We start from the raw sequence: 14,144 nt of genomic DNA on the forward strand, positions 1-14,144 counted from the left end.
TATATAAGAACAAGGATGACAGAAAATTTTCAACAAAGAAGTGCCTTATGCACCACAATAGACAAGGATAGATCAAGTGGCGCAATGGCTCCATTTTCACAACTAGAATGGAAAAGGGCTGAGAAGAGGGTTCCTAGTAGTACATCAACAGGCCAAGATGACATTCCAATTATGCTGATAAAGACATTGGGTCCGAAGTCTAAATAGTCTTTGAGAGAGGCAGTGAGCAAAACAATAATCGATGGTGAAGTCTCCGATGGATGGAAACTTAGCAGGATGAGCATGATATATAAAGGAAAGGGGGACAAAGCTGACATAAACAACTACCGTCCTATAATAGTGACATCAGTGGTCTACAGGCTGGTGATGCCGATCATGAAGGAAAGACTGCAGGCATAGATAGAGGAGGAGGGAGTGCGGGGATAACTGCGGAATGGGTTGCGGAAACACAGGAGGTTGAAAGACAATCTGTTCTCACTGACGCAGTGCATCGATAAGGCAGAAAAGGAACACAGGGCCCTGTGGCTACCATTTATAGATATCAAGGGAGCGTACGATAGCGTGATTCAAGAGGACTTGTGGGGAATACTGGACACACTAGATGTGGAAGATGAAGTCACTATTTTTTCAAAGGATATCTATAAAAGTAACAAGGTAGTTATAAAGTGGGAAAAACAAGTATCCAAGCCCACAGAGGTAAAATGGGGCTTATGCAGGGGTGTCGTCTGTCACCCTTGTTATTCATGATGTACCTACAAAGATTAGAGGCCGAATTGGAGGGAAGTGGACTTCGTTTCATCCTCTTTCTTCAAACAAGGAAAACTCATTGAACAGGCACTACCAGCATCGATGTACGCAGGTGATATAGTGCTAATGGCCGACAACAAGAAAGATTTGCAAAGATTTATTATTATTCGTGTTTGGCAAAACCAGCTGTCTTGTCGGCTCCCAAAATCAAGTTGTAGCTATTAGTGTCTACTTTGTTGTTGATTTTTTTTCTCTCACTATCTAAATCTTTGGTTTCTTTCTTTATTTTAACATACTGTCTTCAATATACAACCCCCCCCCCTTTTTTTTTCGTTGTAAGCAATAATGCAGTTATCGTCCATATGAGACTATATGTTCTCTTGGCCAATCCCCCAGAGTGGGTATGAGCCATGGATTAGAGGATACAAACAAACAAACAAACAATTTATGAATATCCGCGGGAATGAGGGAGATGGGTTAGATTTCATATTCAGTAAGGAAAATCAGCAGTCATGATTTTTAATGATAATGAAGGTAGTGAGGTTAGAATACAGGAGGTCACGCTAGAGATAACAGATAAATACAAATATCTGGGCACATGGATAAGCAATGGGACCGAGTACCTAAGGGAACACGAATTATACGTAACGACAAAAGGTAAGAGGAATGCAGCATTGATGAAAAATAGGGCACTGTGGAATTACAATCGGTATGATTTTGTGAGAAGAATATGGAAAGGGGTCGTGGTTTCTGTTCTGACGTTCGGCAATGTGGTATTGTGCATAAGATTATAGGTTCAAGCAAGATTAGAAATTAAGCAACGTGGATTGAGTAGGTTTGCTTTAGGAGCTCACAGGAATACACCAAATCAGGGAGTACAAGTTGATGTGGGATGGGCATCATTTGAGGGCAGGGAAGATAGCAGCAAGATAAAATTTGAGAAGCGATTGAGAGAAATGGGGGAGGAGCGTTTGGCTAGGAAGGTTTTCAGCTACTTGTACATGAATAATGCCGATACGAAATGAAGGAAGCGAACCAGAAAATTGACGGGTAAATACTTCGGAAACAGCAGGGGGCCAAACCAAAAAGATCTATCGGTTAAGAAGAAGCTGAAGGGATCCGGAAGTTACATGTGGAGAATTGGCATGATTAAGAAGTCCGCAGTAGGGGTCTATCGAACTTTTAAGCAGGGAATTTTCAAGGAAAGGATCTATGATAACACTCGGGGTAGCTCTCTACATTTTGAGGCCAGGACAGGAGTATTGTGAACCAAGACATATCCGGCCAAATACGATGGGGTAGACACGCTACTCAGTGCATGCGGGGAGGAAGAGGAAACTGCTGAACAGTTGATAATGTTCTGTGAAGGGCTTTACCAATAGTTCAGGATGATGGTGCAAAGTTTTTCAAAGCACTGGGGTTTGGGGACAGGGAGGGCAAAAGAGACTTTAAGCGGGTACAATTAACTAGAAGGTGGTTATCTGATTGGTGGCTAAAGTCAAGGCATGAGTGAAAATTAAACTATTTACTGCAAACTACCAACGACGCTAACATCATCTTAATACATAAGAAAGGAGATGACAAGGACTTGAAGAATTACAGGCCGATCAGCTTGCTCTCTGTAGTATACAAGCTATTTACAAAGGTAATTGCTAACAGAGTAAAGAAAACATTAGAATTCAATCAACCAAAGGAACAAGCAGGATTTCGAACAGGCTACTCAACAATTGACCACATTCATACTATCAATCAGGTAATAGAGAAATGCTCAGAGTATAACCAACCACTATACATAGCCTTCATAGATTACGAGAAGGCGTTTGATTCAGTAGAAATATCAGCCGTCATGCAAACACTGCGGAATCAGGGCGTAGATGACGTATATATAAACATTCTGGAAGAAATCTACAGGGGATCAACTGCTACCATAGTGCTTCATAGAGAAAGCAACAAAATACCAATCAAGAAGGGTGTAAGGCAGGGGGACACAATTTCCCCAATGCTGTTTACCGCGTGCTTACAGGAGGTTTTCAGAAGCCTAGAATGGGAACAGTTAGGGATAAGAGTCAATGGAGAATACCTTAGTAACCTGCGCTTCGCCGATGACATTGCATTGCTGAGTAACTCGGGGTACGAATTGCAACTCATGATTACGGAGTTAGACAAGGAGAGCAGGAAAGTGGGTCCTAAAATTAATCTGCAGAAAACGAAAGTAATGTACAACAACCTCGGCAAAGAGCAGCGCTTCGAGATAGGTAATAGTGCACTTGAAGTTGTAAAAGACTATGTCTACTTAGGGCAGGTAATAACCGCAGAGCCGAACCACGAGATTGAAGTAACTAGAAGAATAAGAATGGGGTGGAGCACATTCGGCAAGCACTCTCAAATTATGACAGGTAGATTGCCACTATCCCTCAAGAGGAAGGTATATAACAGCTGTATCTTGCCGGTACTTAGCTACGGAGCAGAAACCTGGAGACTTACAAAGAGGGTTCAGCTTAAATTGAGGACGACGCAGCGAGCAATGGAAAGAAAAATGGTAGGTGTAACCTTAAGAGACAAGAAGAGAGCAGAGTGGATTAGGGAACAAACGGGGGTTAAGGATATCATAGCTGAAATCAAGAAGAAGAAATGGACATGGGCAGGGCATGTAGCGCGTAGACAGGATAACCGCTGGTCATTAAGGGTAACTGACTGGATTCCCAGAGAAGGGAAGCGGGTTAGGGGGAGACAGAAGGTTAGGTGGGCAGATGAGATTTAGAAGTTTGCGGGTATAAATTGGAAGCAGCAAGCACAAGACCGGGTGAACTGGCGGAACATGGGAGAGGCCTTTGTCCTGCAGTGGACGTAGTCAGGCTGATGATGATGATGATGATGACCAGTCCTATACTTCACTATTTAAAGGAAAAAAACATAAATCTAGTTGTTGGTTCACTAAGTATTACAGCTAGGTGGCGTTAGCCGCCGTCCGATCTAAAGGGTACAGCCACATCAATCCATCCATCCATCCATTCACTCCAGAGTCTGACGTCTTGCCGAGAGGAGGCACCAACGGGCGGGACGCCACCGTGACATGCTTTTCGCCAGTGTGTTCTTACGCTAAGAGGCCATTGAAACGCATGTGAAAAAAAAAGTGCCGCCACATCCACGAAGTGAATGATGATGAGTGGGCGAAGCTCCGGAGGTAAACCTGGTAAACCATGAATCCTCCGTACATCTTGCCCACTCGATTTTATTGCAACGCTCCCCCTAGCGTACGTCGCCGCACTATATCGAACGATGACACGCGCCATATGTGGCATCATTCCTATTTTATAACACCTCGCATCTTTCATAATCAACTACACGTACCGCCGTCTAGTTTATAACATCTTGCATCTTTTGGATGGATGGATGGATGGATGGATGGATGGATGGATGGATGGATGGATGGATGGATGGATGGATGGATGGATGGATGGATGGATGGATGAATGGATGGATGGACGGACGGACGGACGGACGGACGGACGGACGGATGGACGGACGGACGGACGGACGGACGGACGGATGGATGGATGAACGGATGGACGGATGGATATGGCTGTTCCCTTTAGATCGGGTGGTGGCTAGCGTAATACTTAATGCCGTCAGCTACAAGTACCGCCATCTAGTGAACACTGCAAGAACTGAACGAGAGGTGGCTACATACAGGGGACGCACAGCCCACGCCTTAAGGAGCTTCGCTCCTAAAATAAAGAAGGCTGTATGCACAGCGATTTTCACAGGTGAACCATGCCTAGTATACTGAACACGGATTCATTCGTTGCTCTTATGTGTTTAAAAACTCTGCTATCTTCCCTGAAAGACTGCTAATTTTGGCCCTGCCGGAAGGTCAGTTGTCTTGTAAAACACGAGGAAATTTCGTTTTGATCCTAGAAGAAGTTTCTCATGGTTAGCTGTTGCACACAGTGTTCAATACCATAAAAAAAGTGCGCATCCATGCAGTTAATGACGATAAGTGGGGCGAAGCGTCCGTTCATCTGTCTGTCTGTCTGTCTGTCTGTCTGCCCGTCCGTTTGTCTGTCCGGCCGGCCGTCCATCCGCTCCTATCACACAGCACGCATCGAACGGACAGACGCTTCGCCCTACTCATCATCATTCACTCTGTGGCCATGCTGTGAATTTCGTATTATGACATCGCCATTTATCCTCTTTATTCGTCAGCTATTGGCCTGTTGTGCGACTGTTGACGGCGCTGCAAACCACGCTTGTATCACGCCGCTTCGATGATTCACGAGCTTTCGAGGCGTGGTTCCGTATAGAAACCACCGTCTTTGTATAACATGACAAAGAAGCAGTTCAATTGGTTATCTTGCGTGTTTTGGCTGCAGACGCTGCTCTAGCAACCGGATATGTCCGCTTTTTAGCGCTCATTTTAAAAGTACAGCTCTTTGTTTTTGAAAACTGCCGCCGTTTGTATCCGCGGCGAGTGCTGCTCTCTGCCTTTATATGATCACCCACCCATGAAAAAGGCGTTAGTTTTGATTGATTTGTAGGGTTTAACGTCCCAAAACCACCATATGATTATGAGAGACGCCGTAGTGGAGGGCTCCGGAAATTTTGACCACCTGGGGTTCTTTAACGTGCACCCAAAGCTGAGCACACGGGCCTCGACATTTCCGCCTCCATCGGAAATGCAGCCGCCGCAGCCGGGATTTGAACCCGCGACCTGCGGGTCAGCAGCCGAGTACCTTAGCCACTAGACCACCGCGGCGGGGCAGGCGTTAGTTTTCACAACTATCCTAAGGACCCGAAGCTGGGGAAGATGTGCACAGCCAAACTCGGAAAGCGAAAGCGCCCCACGCCTTCATCGACCGTGTGCAGAAAGCACTTCGCTGACGGTGATTTTTGCTATACGTGCCGTACACTGTTTGAAAAAAGTTAGTAAAAAGGTATTAACTGCAAGCAAATACGTGGTAACTGCAACGCTCACTACCTTTCTTGGAGTGTTACTAACCTTTTGCAACTTGTTCACTACCTACGTTAGTGAACAGTTACTACCTGCAACCATTACACACTTTTTGCTGCCTGCGTTAGTAAACAGTTAGTAACAGGAATAAAATAGGTTCTAACTGAAGCTGCTACTAACTTTCTAGCACCGTTACTACCTTCTTGCTTCCCGGCCATTAACTATATAATCTAAAATAATAAGTACGTAATGCATAGTCTATTCATTTATGAGAGAAATACTCTGAACGTATCAGTTTTAGGTGAAAACATGACGCTTTAGATATCTACGGATAACAAAGAACATTTATTTTAAACTACGCAACCGAGTTACTTAAGCGCCATTCACCTATTATCAAAACGGTGATGTACAGATTAATGGACCATAAGCAGGTGTGGCACGCGTTCTAACAGGCAATTACAACAAAGTTACTAAGTTCGAACAAACTGATATGGTAGGTGGATCAAAATTAACCACATGGTCAAAATTATTCCAGAGTCTATTATTGCTTTGCGTCTCATGATAACATTGTGATTTTCGCATATGAAACCGCAGATACTATGAAATGCGAAGCATTTCTTACTGAACTTAGGCGACTTTGAGCGTATCTATCTATCTATCTATCTATCTATCTATCTATCTATCTATCTATCTATCTATCTATCTATCTATCTATCTATCTATCTATCTATCTATCTATCTATCTATCTATCTATCTATCTATCTATCTATCTATCTATCTATCTATCTATCTATCTATCTATCTATCTATCTATCTATCTATCTATCTATCTATCTATCTATCTATCTATCTATCTATCTATCTATCTATCTATCTATCTATCTATCTATCTATCTATCTGGCCGCCTATGACTTTTAGTTCTCCTGACCGTTTCAATAATAGTAACGACACCAAACTTGGTATGGCATAAATGACTGTAAGTCGAGCATACGCGACAAGTCATAACATGAAAATCATGAAATGTAGGTCATGAATGTCATGATTTACATTTCATGGTTCTGCAGCTCTTGCGGTGGTTTCGTTCACATGGCATGTTGCAAAAGTGGTATGGTATGACATGATTGCAGGGAGAATACAAGCTACAGATCCTAACATGAAAATTATGATATGACATGCGTGTCATGTAACAACATGACTACAAGTCACGCTCATGATGCACTCGCAGCCGTTTCGCTAGCGTCACATATACAAATTCGGTATTACGGTACGTGAATGGATGGCGAAAGTATATGTGACTGGTGCAAACTTAATAATCAGGAGATGCGTTTCATGTAACAACATGGCTACATGCCACGCTCATGATGCGCTGGCAACCATTTCGCTTGCTTTACTTATACCAAATGTGGTATTACGGGACGCGAATGGAAGATGAAGGTACTATACTGGTGCAAACATGATAAACATGAGATGCGTGTCATATAACATGACTACATGCTACGCTCATGATGCGCTCGCAGATGTTTCGCTAGCTTCACATGTACCGAACTCGCTATTACGCGACGCGAACGGATGACATAGATAAATAACACATCCAAACATGATAATCGCGACATGTGTGTCATGTAACGATGTCGCGTTTCACGCCGGTTGCCGTGGCCATGCCGTCGAATGCTGGTCGCGCCTGGCGTCAGACTATAGAGTGCTCGCATCTTGCTAACATAGCATCGCTGTGCCCAGCGTGCGCGCACGTCAACGCTACATTGGAGTATATTGGGCCTTTTATGATGCACTCGCGGCCGTTTTGTTAGCTCCGCATATACCAAATTTGGTGTTACGTGACGTCAATGCATGATGGAATATATTACTGGTGCAAACATAATAATCCTGACCAGCATGTCATGTAAGAACATGACAACGTACCATGCTCATAGAGTGCTCGCGGCCGTTTCGATAGCTCCACATATACTAAATTTGTTATCACGGGACGTGAATAAATGGCGAATCTAAACAACACATCCTAACATGATAATCATGACACGGAATTCATGTACGACATCATTTACCTCCACCTCGTAACGTTGTGCTAGTTTTAAAGTGAGATATCAACATTTCTCATTCATGCTTCGCATATAATCGATTCCCACTGTACGTGGGATCTGCCAATTTTTTTTTACCTACAAACCACCAATATATTAAAACAGCGAAATATTCCATTGCACTGAGACTATGCTAATGAGTTCAGTACCTGGTTTCAGCGTCTGTAGATCATGCTGTCTTGTGACACTAATATAATTATAGGATATCACATGACATTTTTTATAAACACGCTTGAATAAAAGTTTTGCGGTACGTCTTAATACACACATAGTCAGTTATAGTGCTGTAGGCTCGCCTTTTTTCATGATTAATTTTAAAATACAAGTGCACACCGGTGCCAGATGTGCATCTTGAAGTAGGACATATACACAGGGCATCCCACATAACTTGAGCCAAGAATTTGAAAATGTAAAGCACTTCAGTGGTGAATTGACCTAAACGCGTACTACTCGCACTAGCCTGTAGGTGATTCTTAATAACCTATTTTCGATTATAGGCCGGAAACCCAAAATATGAACTTTGAGATGTAGAGCACTTTCAGGAACGACCGACTAAATAACTTCCTGTACGATACGTCTAGCGCTGTTATGTTTTCCGCGTTGTATAAAGAAAGCCTGCTAAATGCGAAAAGAAGCCGTGTGACGGACCGTGATTGAGCGCACTGCTAGATATATGTGCTGTTGTAGGCTTTTTCGCCTTGTGCGTGGTATACACAATCGGTGATAACTATTTGTTATATTCTAATACCCAAGCGACGGCCTTGTCCGTTATTAATATGAACTACTTCGTGATGTAGCTCTCATTGAACAAACAATACTGGTACAAACTGCAGTTGCATTGGCCGGGGGGTGCATGAAGGCGGAACTTGTCCCATTCCGAGTCGCACCAGCATCTGCCCCTCAAGACTCCTCCTACTGCGATACAACACGGGCTTGCGCCCAACTGATGCCCATAACTGCAATCCAAGCTCAATTATCTCAAATTTGGTAATTTGATTCTTCTTCACGTTTTCAGTATATGCCATGAACGGTCGATTGACAGCCGAAGCAGCAATTTAAACAACTGCTCTGCAGTAATTATCACATGTGCTGTTTGAGAATGCCGGAGTTGCAGAAATCAGTGGTTTTCACACATCTCCTCGTGTTCACAGCCACTACCTTTGCACTACGAAAAATCTGAAGAAAAAGGGCAAGCGTGCCCTTTTCTTTAGAATTGTTGTGAAAGCTAACGTCCTTTTCATGGGCGGACGAAACACACTGAGCAGTACTTCACCATCGCGCAGAGCTCGATTGCCCCGAGGACGTTGCGTGGCGGGTTCGCAAGTCCACATGTTTGCAGGACTAGAACCGTGACGGTGATGCGATCTCCATTGACGGCACCGGCTGCGCACATTCAACAACATGGCTTGCGTCGTACACCACCACACCGTCGATGAGACACTGCGACGTTTCGCTAGCTGTATCTACATCCTTAAAAATGCTGGAGACAGGCACCCTTATCAAAATTTCAAAAGAAACACCCGAAGTATTTAGTATTGTACAGCGGAAACTGCAGATGACGAGCGAGAACACTCGCACATAGTTTCCCTTTCATACTGCAGTAATGTGGTCGGTGGCATCGGCGTACTCATCGGCGATCTGGGATCTTTCTTGGCCCTGTCGTTCAGACTGCAATTACAAACAAATTCATAATTGAACTCTACAACATTCCTTGTGGGCGTTACTTGACCCTCGCGAGGCTGTGAGTTCGGCAAAGTTACCGCCATAAGCAAATAATGCCAGCATAGGTGCTCGCTGCTGCAGTGTGGCCGGGAGCAGAGTCCACAAACTAACGTCACGCGCGCAAAGATACCATTCAAAATCTCGAGGCCAATACGAAAACCACTAACATCATCTAGTTATATTATTTCCAAGGACATTCACACAACGCCACTTGGTGAAAAATTCTTAAATCTAACTAGAAATGGCTACTACAGCGTACCACGAGGGAACTACCTCACCCTTAGAAACTTCGCCCCTAACATACCTACAAGGGAGCGTGCCTAGCGTCCACAAGTCAACTTCATCAGATGCCGCTCCCTACTCGTGCTTCATGCTTATGTCCCAGCATGCCCCAGTTTTACTTGGTGTGAAGCTTCTTAAGCCGTGGGTCTGTACATGCATGTCTCTCTTGGTACTTGGTCGCCTAAATCTATGACTCACTCAGCAGGGACAGACAGACAGACAGACAGACAGACAGACAGACAGACAGACAGACAGACAGACAGACAGACAGACAGACAGACAGACAGACAGACAGACAGACAGACAGACAGACAGACAGACCGATGGGCAGACGAATGGGCATACGGATGGACGGATGGATGGATGGATGGGCAGACAGATAGGCAGGAAGGCAGGCAGACAGACAGACAGGCAGGCAGGCGGAAGAACGGACGAAGGATTCAATAACACGGTTTACCGATAAAACCTTCCAAAGCTTCACCCCCTCATCATCATTCACTCTGTTGGTATGCTGTAATTTTTTATGGCTGGGATTTAAAACATTTTTGTTACACCACCTCTTCCTTTTTCCCCTCCCCATGTTTAGTACGATGTGCGCCAATCGCATCTTGGTGTCTAGTCTACAATACATAAATACATTCTTGCAGTGCCGGCAAACTTTTGAACACAAAAGCTACCTTTTCGCAACAATGTTTCGAAAAGACATCAGAGAGCTCTCACGGTTTAAATCATTTGAACTACGTGTAGATAGCTCCTAAGATACTTTTGTATACTTGACCAAATCGTGCGCGCGTGTTCCGGCGTGGATGACGCCGTTACTGTGAGGTGCACCCATAAGAAAATGGAGCTGAAAGAGGAACTACATTTAAAAACATAATGCGGGACCCTTACAACAGCTACCAATGTGGTTTTGTTGTAACTGCAGCTCTCCTTATTTTTCTGCATCGCTTTTGTCGTCATGTCCAGTACACTGGTCACCGGATCCAAAGGGTTATAGCTCGCTTGCTTTGTAGATGAAACATCTTTTCAAATGAAAGTTACACTACATGAGAGACGCCGGCAGAACACGTCGGTAATAATATCTGGCGTTTTACGTACCAGAACGACGATATATGAGAGATGCTGTAGTGGAGAGCTCCGGAAAGTTCCATCATCACATGTTCTTTATCGAGTATTGACACTACACAGTACACGGACAAAACTCAGCAATGCAACTAGGTCCCAAACAACCTCGATTAGTATTATGACCTCATCGTTCCTTTCTTGACATGAGGGTGTACATTCTCGTCATCGTACAAATCAACTGGCTCCTGTACTATATGAGGTTCCCCGTTAAAAAGCAGCTAGTTTCGCGTCATACGCGATGCTTCTATTTTGCAGAAACATGCGTATTTTTGGGCGTATGCTGTTACACGATCTGGAGAGGCTTCCACGGGGACTCAGAATGTCTATATATATATATATATATATATATATATATATATATATATATATATATATATATATATATATATATATATATATATATATATATATATATATATATATATGTGTGTGTGTGTGTGTGTGTGTGTGTGTGTGTGACATCGAAATACGCAAAGCAAATACACATATTAGCTCCAATGTTTGGTCACACAAAGTAAAGACTGGGTTTAAGCTTACTTAGCTCTGAAATGTGCCCTTATATCCGACACGCTCCACCTAGCTCATACAGAGCAAGGTACGAGCCTCGTCCTTCTTTCTGCGTAGGTAATGTCACCACTCAGTAGGGAATGGAAAGCTGACCTTCTCGTCGCGGGAGTCGATGGAGGCGACCTCAAGCCCGTGACAGTCGTCCATCTCGTGACCCTCCACCTTAGTGCGCTGGAGCTCGGTAAGCGTGAACTTGAGAAGTGCATCCGGCTCCTCGGGATCGATGGCGCGCAATCGGGGTGCGGCGCCGGCCACCACATAGGCCACCGCCACTACGAACAGCAGTCGCTCCATGGATGCCGGGATCAGGGAGGCTGAGCCATCATCGACCGGTCCTCCTCTCTCTTTCCCAGCTGAGTGCGCCCTCTTCAATTGCTCCGTACTTGCTCTTCGTGCTCTTCGTTCTGCCACTTGCACCACGTGTTATTGGGCTACAGGAATATGAGCGTTGTGGTAACAGGCGAAATCGCTTGTCTTTTTATGATTGTTTGCGTGAATATTTTATAACCACGACTTGAAGTGCTTTCTAGCATTTTGCCTAACTACTGGGCTATAACTTTTCTTATCTTGCCATGGATCAAATCTAGGCTGTAGTGTATGTAAATAAGCAAATAAATGAATAAGTAAGTAAACTACAGCCGGCCACGCAGCATCTGAACGCGCCTTGTTGGGATATATCAAATGCTGAATCAGTAACAGTTTGCCTAAACATGGTTCGTGTATTAGCATAACCGTGTAGTAAAAGTTATTCACAGGGCTCTCATTCAAAGAGTATGAGTAAATACCAAGGAAATATATAACAAAGGTAAATCTTCTGGTTTATTAAAAGCTGCGCAGATAATATTTGCCATGAGTCGTTACCGATTTGGCCCCAACACTGATTGGTCAAGTTGCATGAAGGCGTGACGTGTTGCTACCTGACCGCCATGCTGCTTGCTTTGCCCAACTGAACTTCTTTCAGACAGAACGAACCACGTGGAGATGAAGAATTTCTAAGGACGCATTTTGCGCTTAAAATGTTTCCTCTTGCGCACACGTTGATAATATCCTTGTACAGAGGTGCAACCAGGGCAGTCGAAGACACATCTGTACTATTTTAGGTGATCTCTGGGATGATCTTGTATACGTGTCGAGATACGTATGGCAAGACGAGTACCTGTATTGTTATTTTTGATACATTCAAGCAATTAACGCGATAGCAACAAATTGGATGGTCACGGGAAGAATGGCAAACAGATGGAAACGCGTCCCGCGTTTCTAACGCACAAATGACGCACGAAACCTACTTACAAGTACAGATGAACGCGAAGAAGCGTTTCAGTTGTAATTTCGCTGTGTCTGAAAAGTGCACCCATTTTCGCAAATGGAGATTGTGCAGCAAGTGCAGTTATCTTTGTGGGCTCAGTAACTACAACAGAATCGTCTCAGTGAAAGCCCAAGGCGTACAATTTTCCCCACCACAAGATAAGCGCAAGCACGCATGAGCGTCCGCCCCGCGCCCCTTTCCGTGGGGCAAAGTACGCGTAGGAGAAGAAAACGCAAGCCGCCGCGTCGTGACGATCTCGTGACGCGCGCTCATTGCGCCATCTCGCTGGTAATGCTGAAAAAATGATAGCTATCCCAAAATGGCCTTCATCAGTGGTAAGTGATAGATATAAAAAGCTTGCCGTTTCAGGTCCATATAGTTTGTAATAATTCCTCATGTTTTGTCAATAAAATTGAATTTCATTCTATCGAAGGTGCTCCTTCGTGGCTCAGTGGCTTACGCCTCGCACTCACAAGCCAGAGGTCGGACGTGCAATTACGCGCGCCGGAGTATTTTTCTGGATCATTTCTTTTCTTGAGTTTTGATATATATAGATACGTATATATACACATGCGGTGAATTACGGTGATGCCGGCGGCAATATTGAGCCGAGAATGTCCATATTTTTGTTATCGCAATAAAACGCATCGTGTATCTTAAGACACAAGATAATGCTGCCGCAACATCATTTGCGAAACCACAATCGTTGAATGAACTCCACCTGTGAAGCCGATACTACTGCCTCTGAGTCACCTGAATCAGAGTAAGGGCAGCGTTTACCTTTCCGCCATAGTGCACCTGTGGGCGATGCGGTGTGCCGGTCTGTTTTGGTATCGTGACCTAGATCGGGGCAGTGGGACGAGAGAGGTCCCACCGGTGAGGCCGTTAGCACGAAAACCACCACGCGCCGCAGTGGCGCCTGTTTGGCATACCTGCGGTGTTGCGACGCCAGAGGTATGTTAAACAGAGGGGTGAGCCGGAAGATGATGTCAAAAGAAAATGGGATAATTTTTTGCGCTGCAGAAGGGAAGCGTCCTATCTAATCAGTGAAAAGATTGAAAGAAAGGGGGCCCAATAAATGGCGGTAGTAAACAAAAGGATGGAAAGGCAGCTGCAATGTTTTGGAACCACCTAGATTTTCTGAGTATTAGGACAAGCATGGAACAGAGGTTTATAACTACAGTTCAAGGAGCTAGACTAAAAGGGGATGAGGCAACGGAATATATAAAAACAATGATGACAGAAAAACTTAAGCACCAAGAAAGCGCTGCATGCATTGTACCAGATGAGAATTGACCAATTAGCGCAGTGGCTCTACGAGGGCAACGAGATTGGGAAAGGGCAGA

The 14,144-nt window shown here is 44.4% G+C and overlaps 1 protein-coding gene across 1 annotated transcript in view; it reads right to left on the bottom strand.

Moving 5' to 3' along the window:
* LOC119167701 (uncharacterized) overlaps positions 1–11,837 on the bottom strand; it is a 70,435-nt gene extending 58,598 nt beyond the window's left edge. The window contains exon 1 of the mRNA XM_037419225.2: positions 11,586–11,837. Coding sequence (XP_037275122.2) covers positions 11,586–11,786 — 201 coding nt within the window. The 5' untranslated portion in view covers positions 11,787–11,837. The remainder of the gene's footprint in view (positions 1–11,585) is intronic.
* Positions 11,838–14,144: the final 2,307 nt, after the last annotated feature.

This window comes from Rhipicephalus microplus, chromosome 6 (genome assembly GCF_043290135.1).
Source record: "Rhipicephalus microplus isolate Deutch F79 chromosome 6, USDA_Rmic, whole genome shotgun sequence".
Taxonomy (NCBI): Eukaryota; Metazoa; Arthropoda; class Arachnida; order Ixodida; family Ixodidae; genus Rhipicephalus; species Rhipicephalus microplus.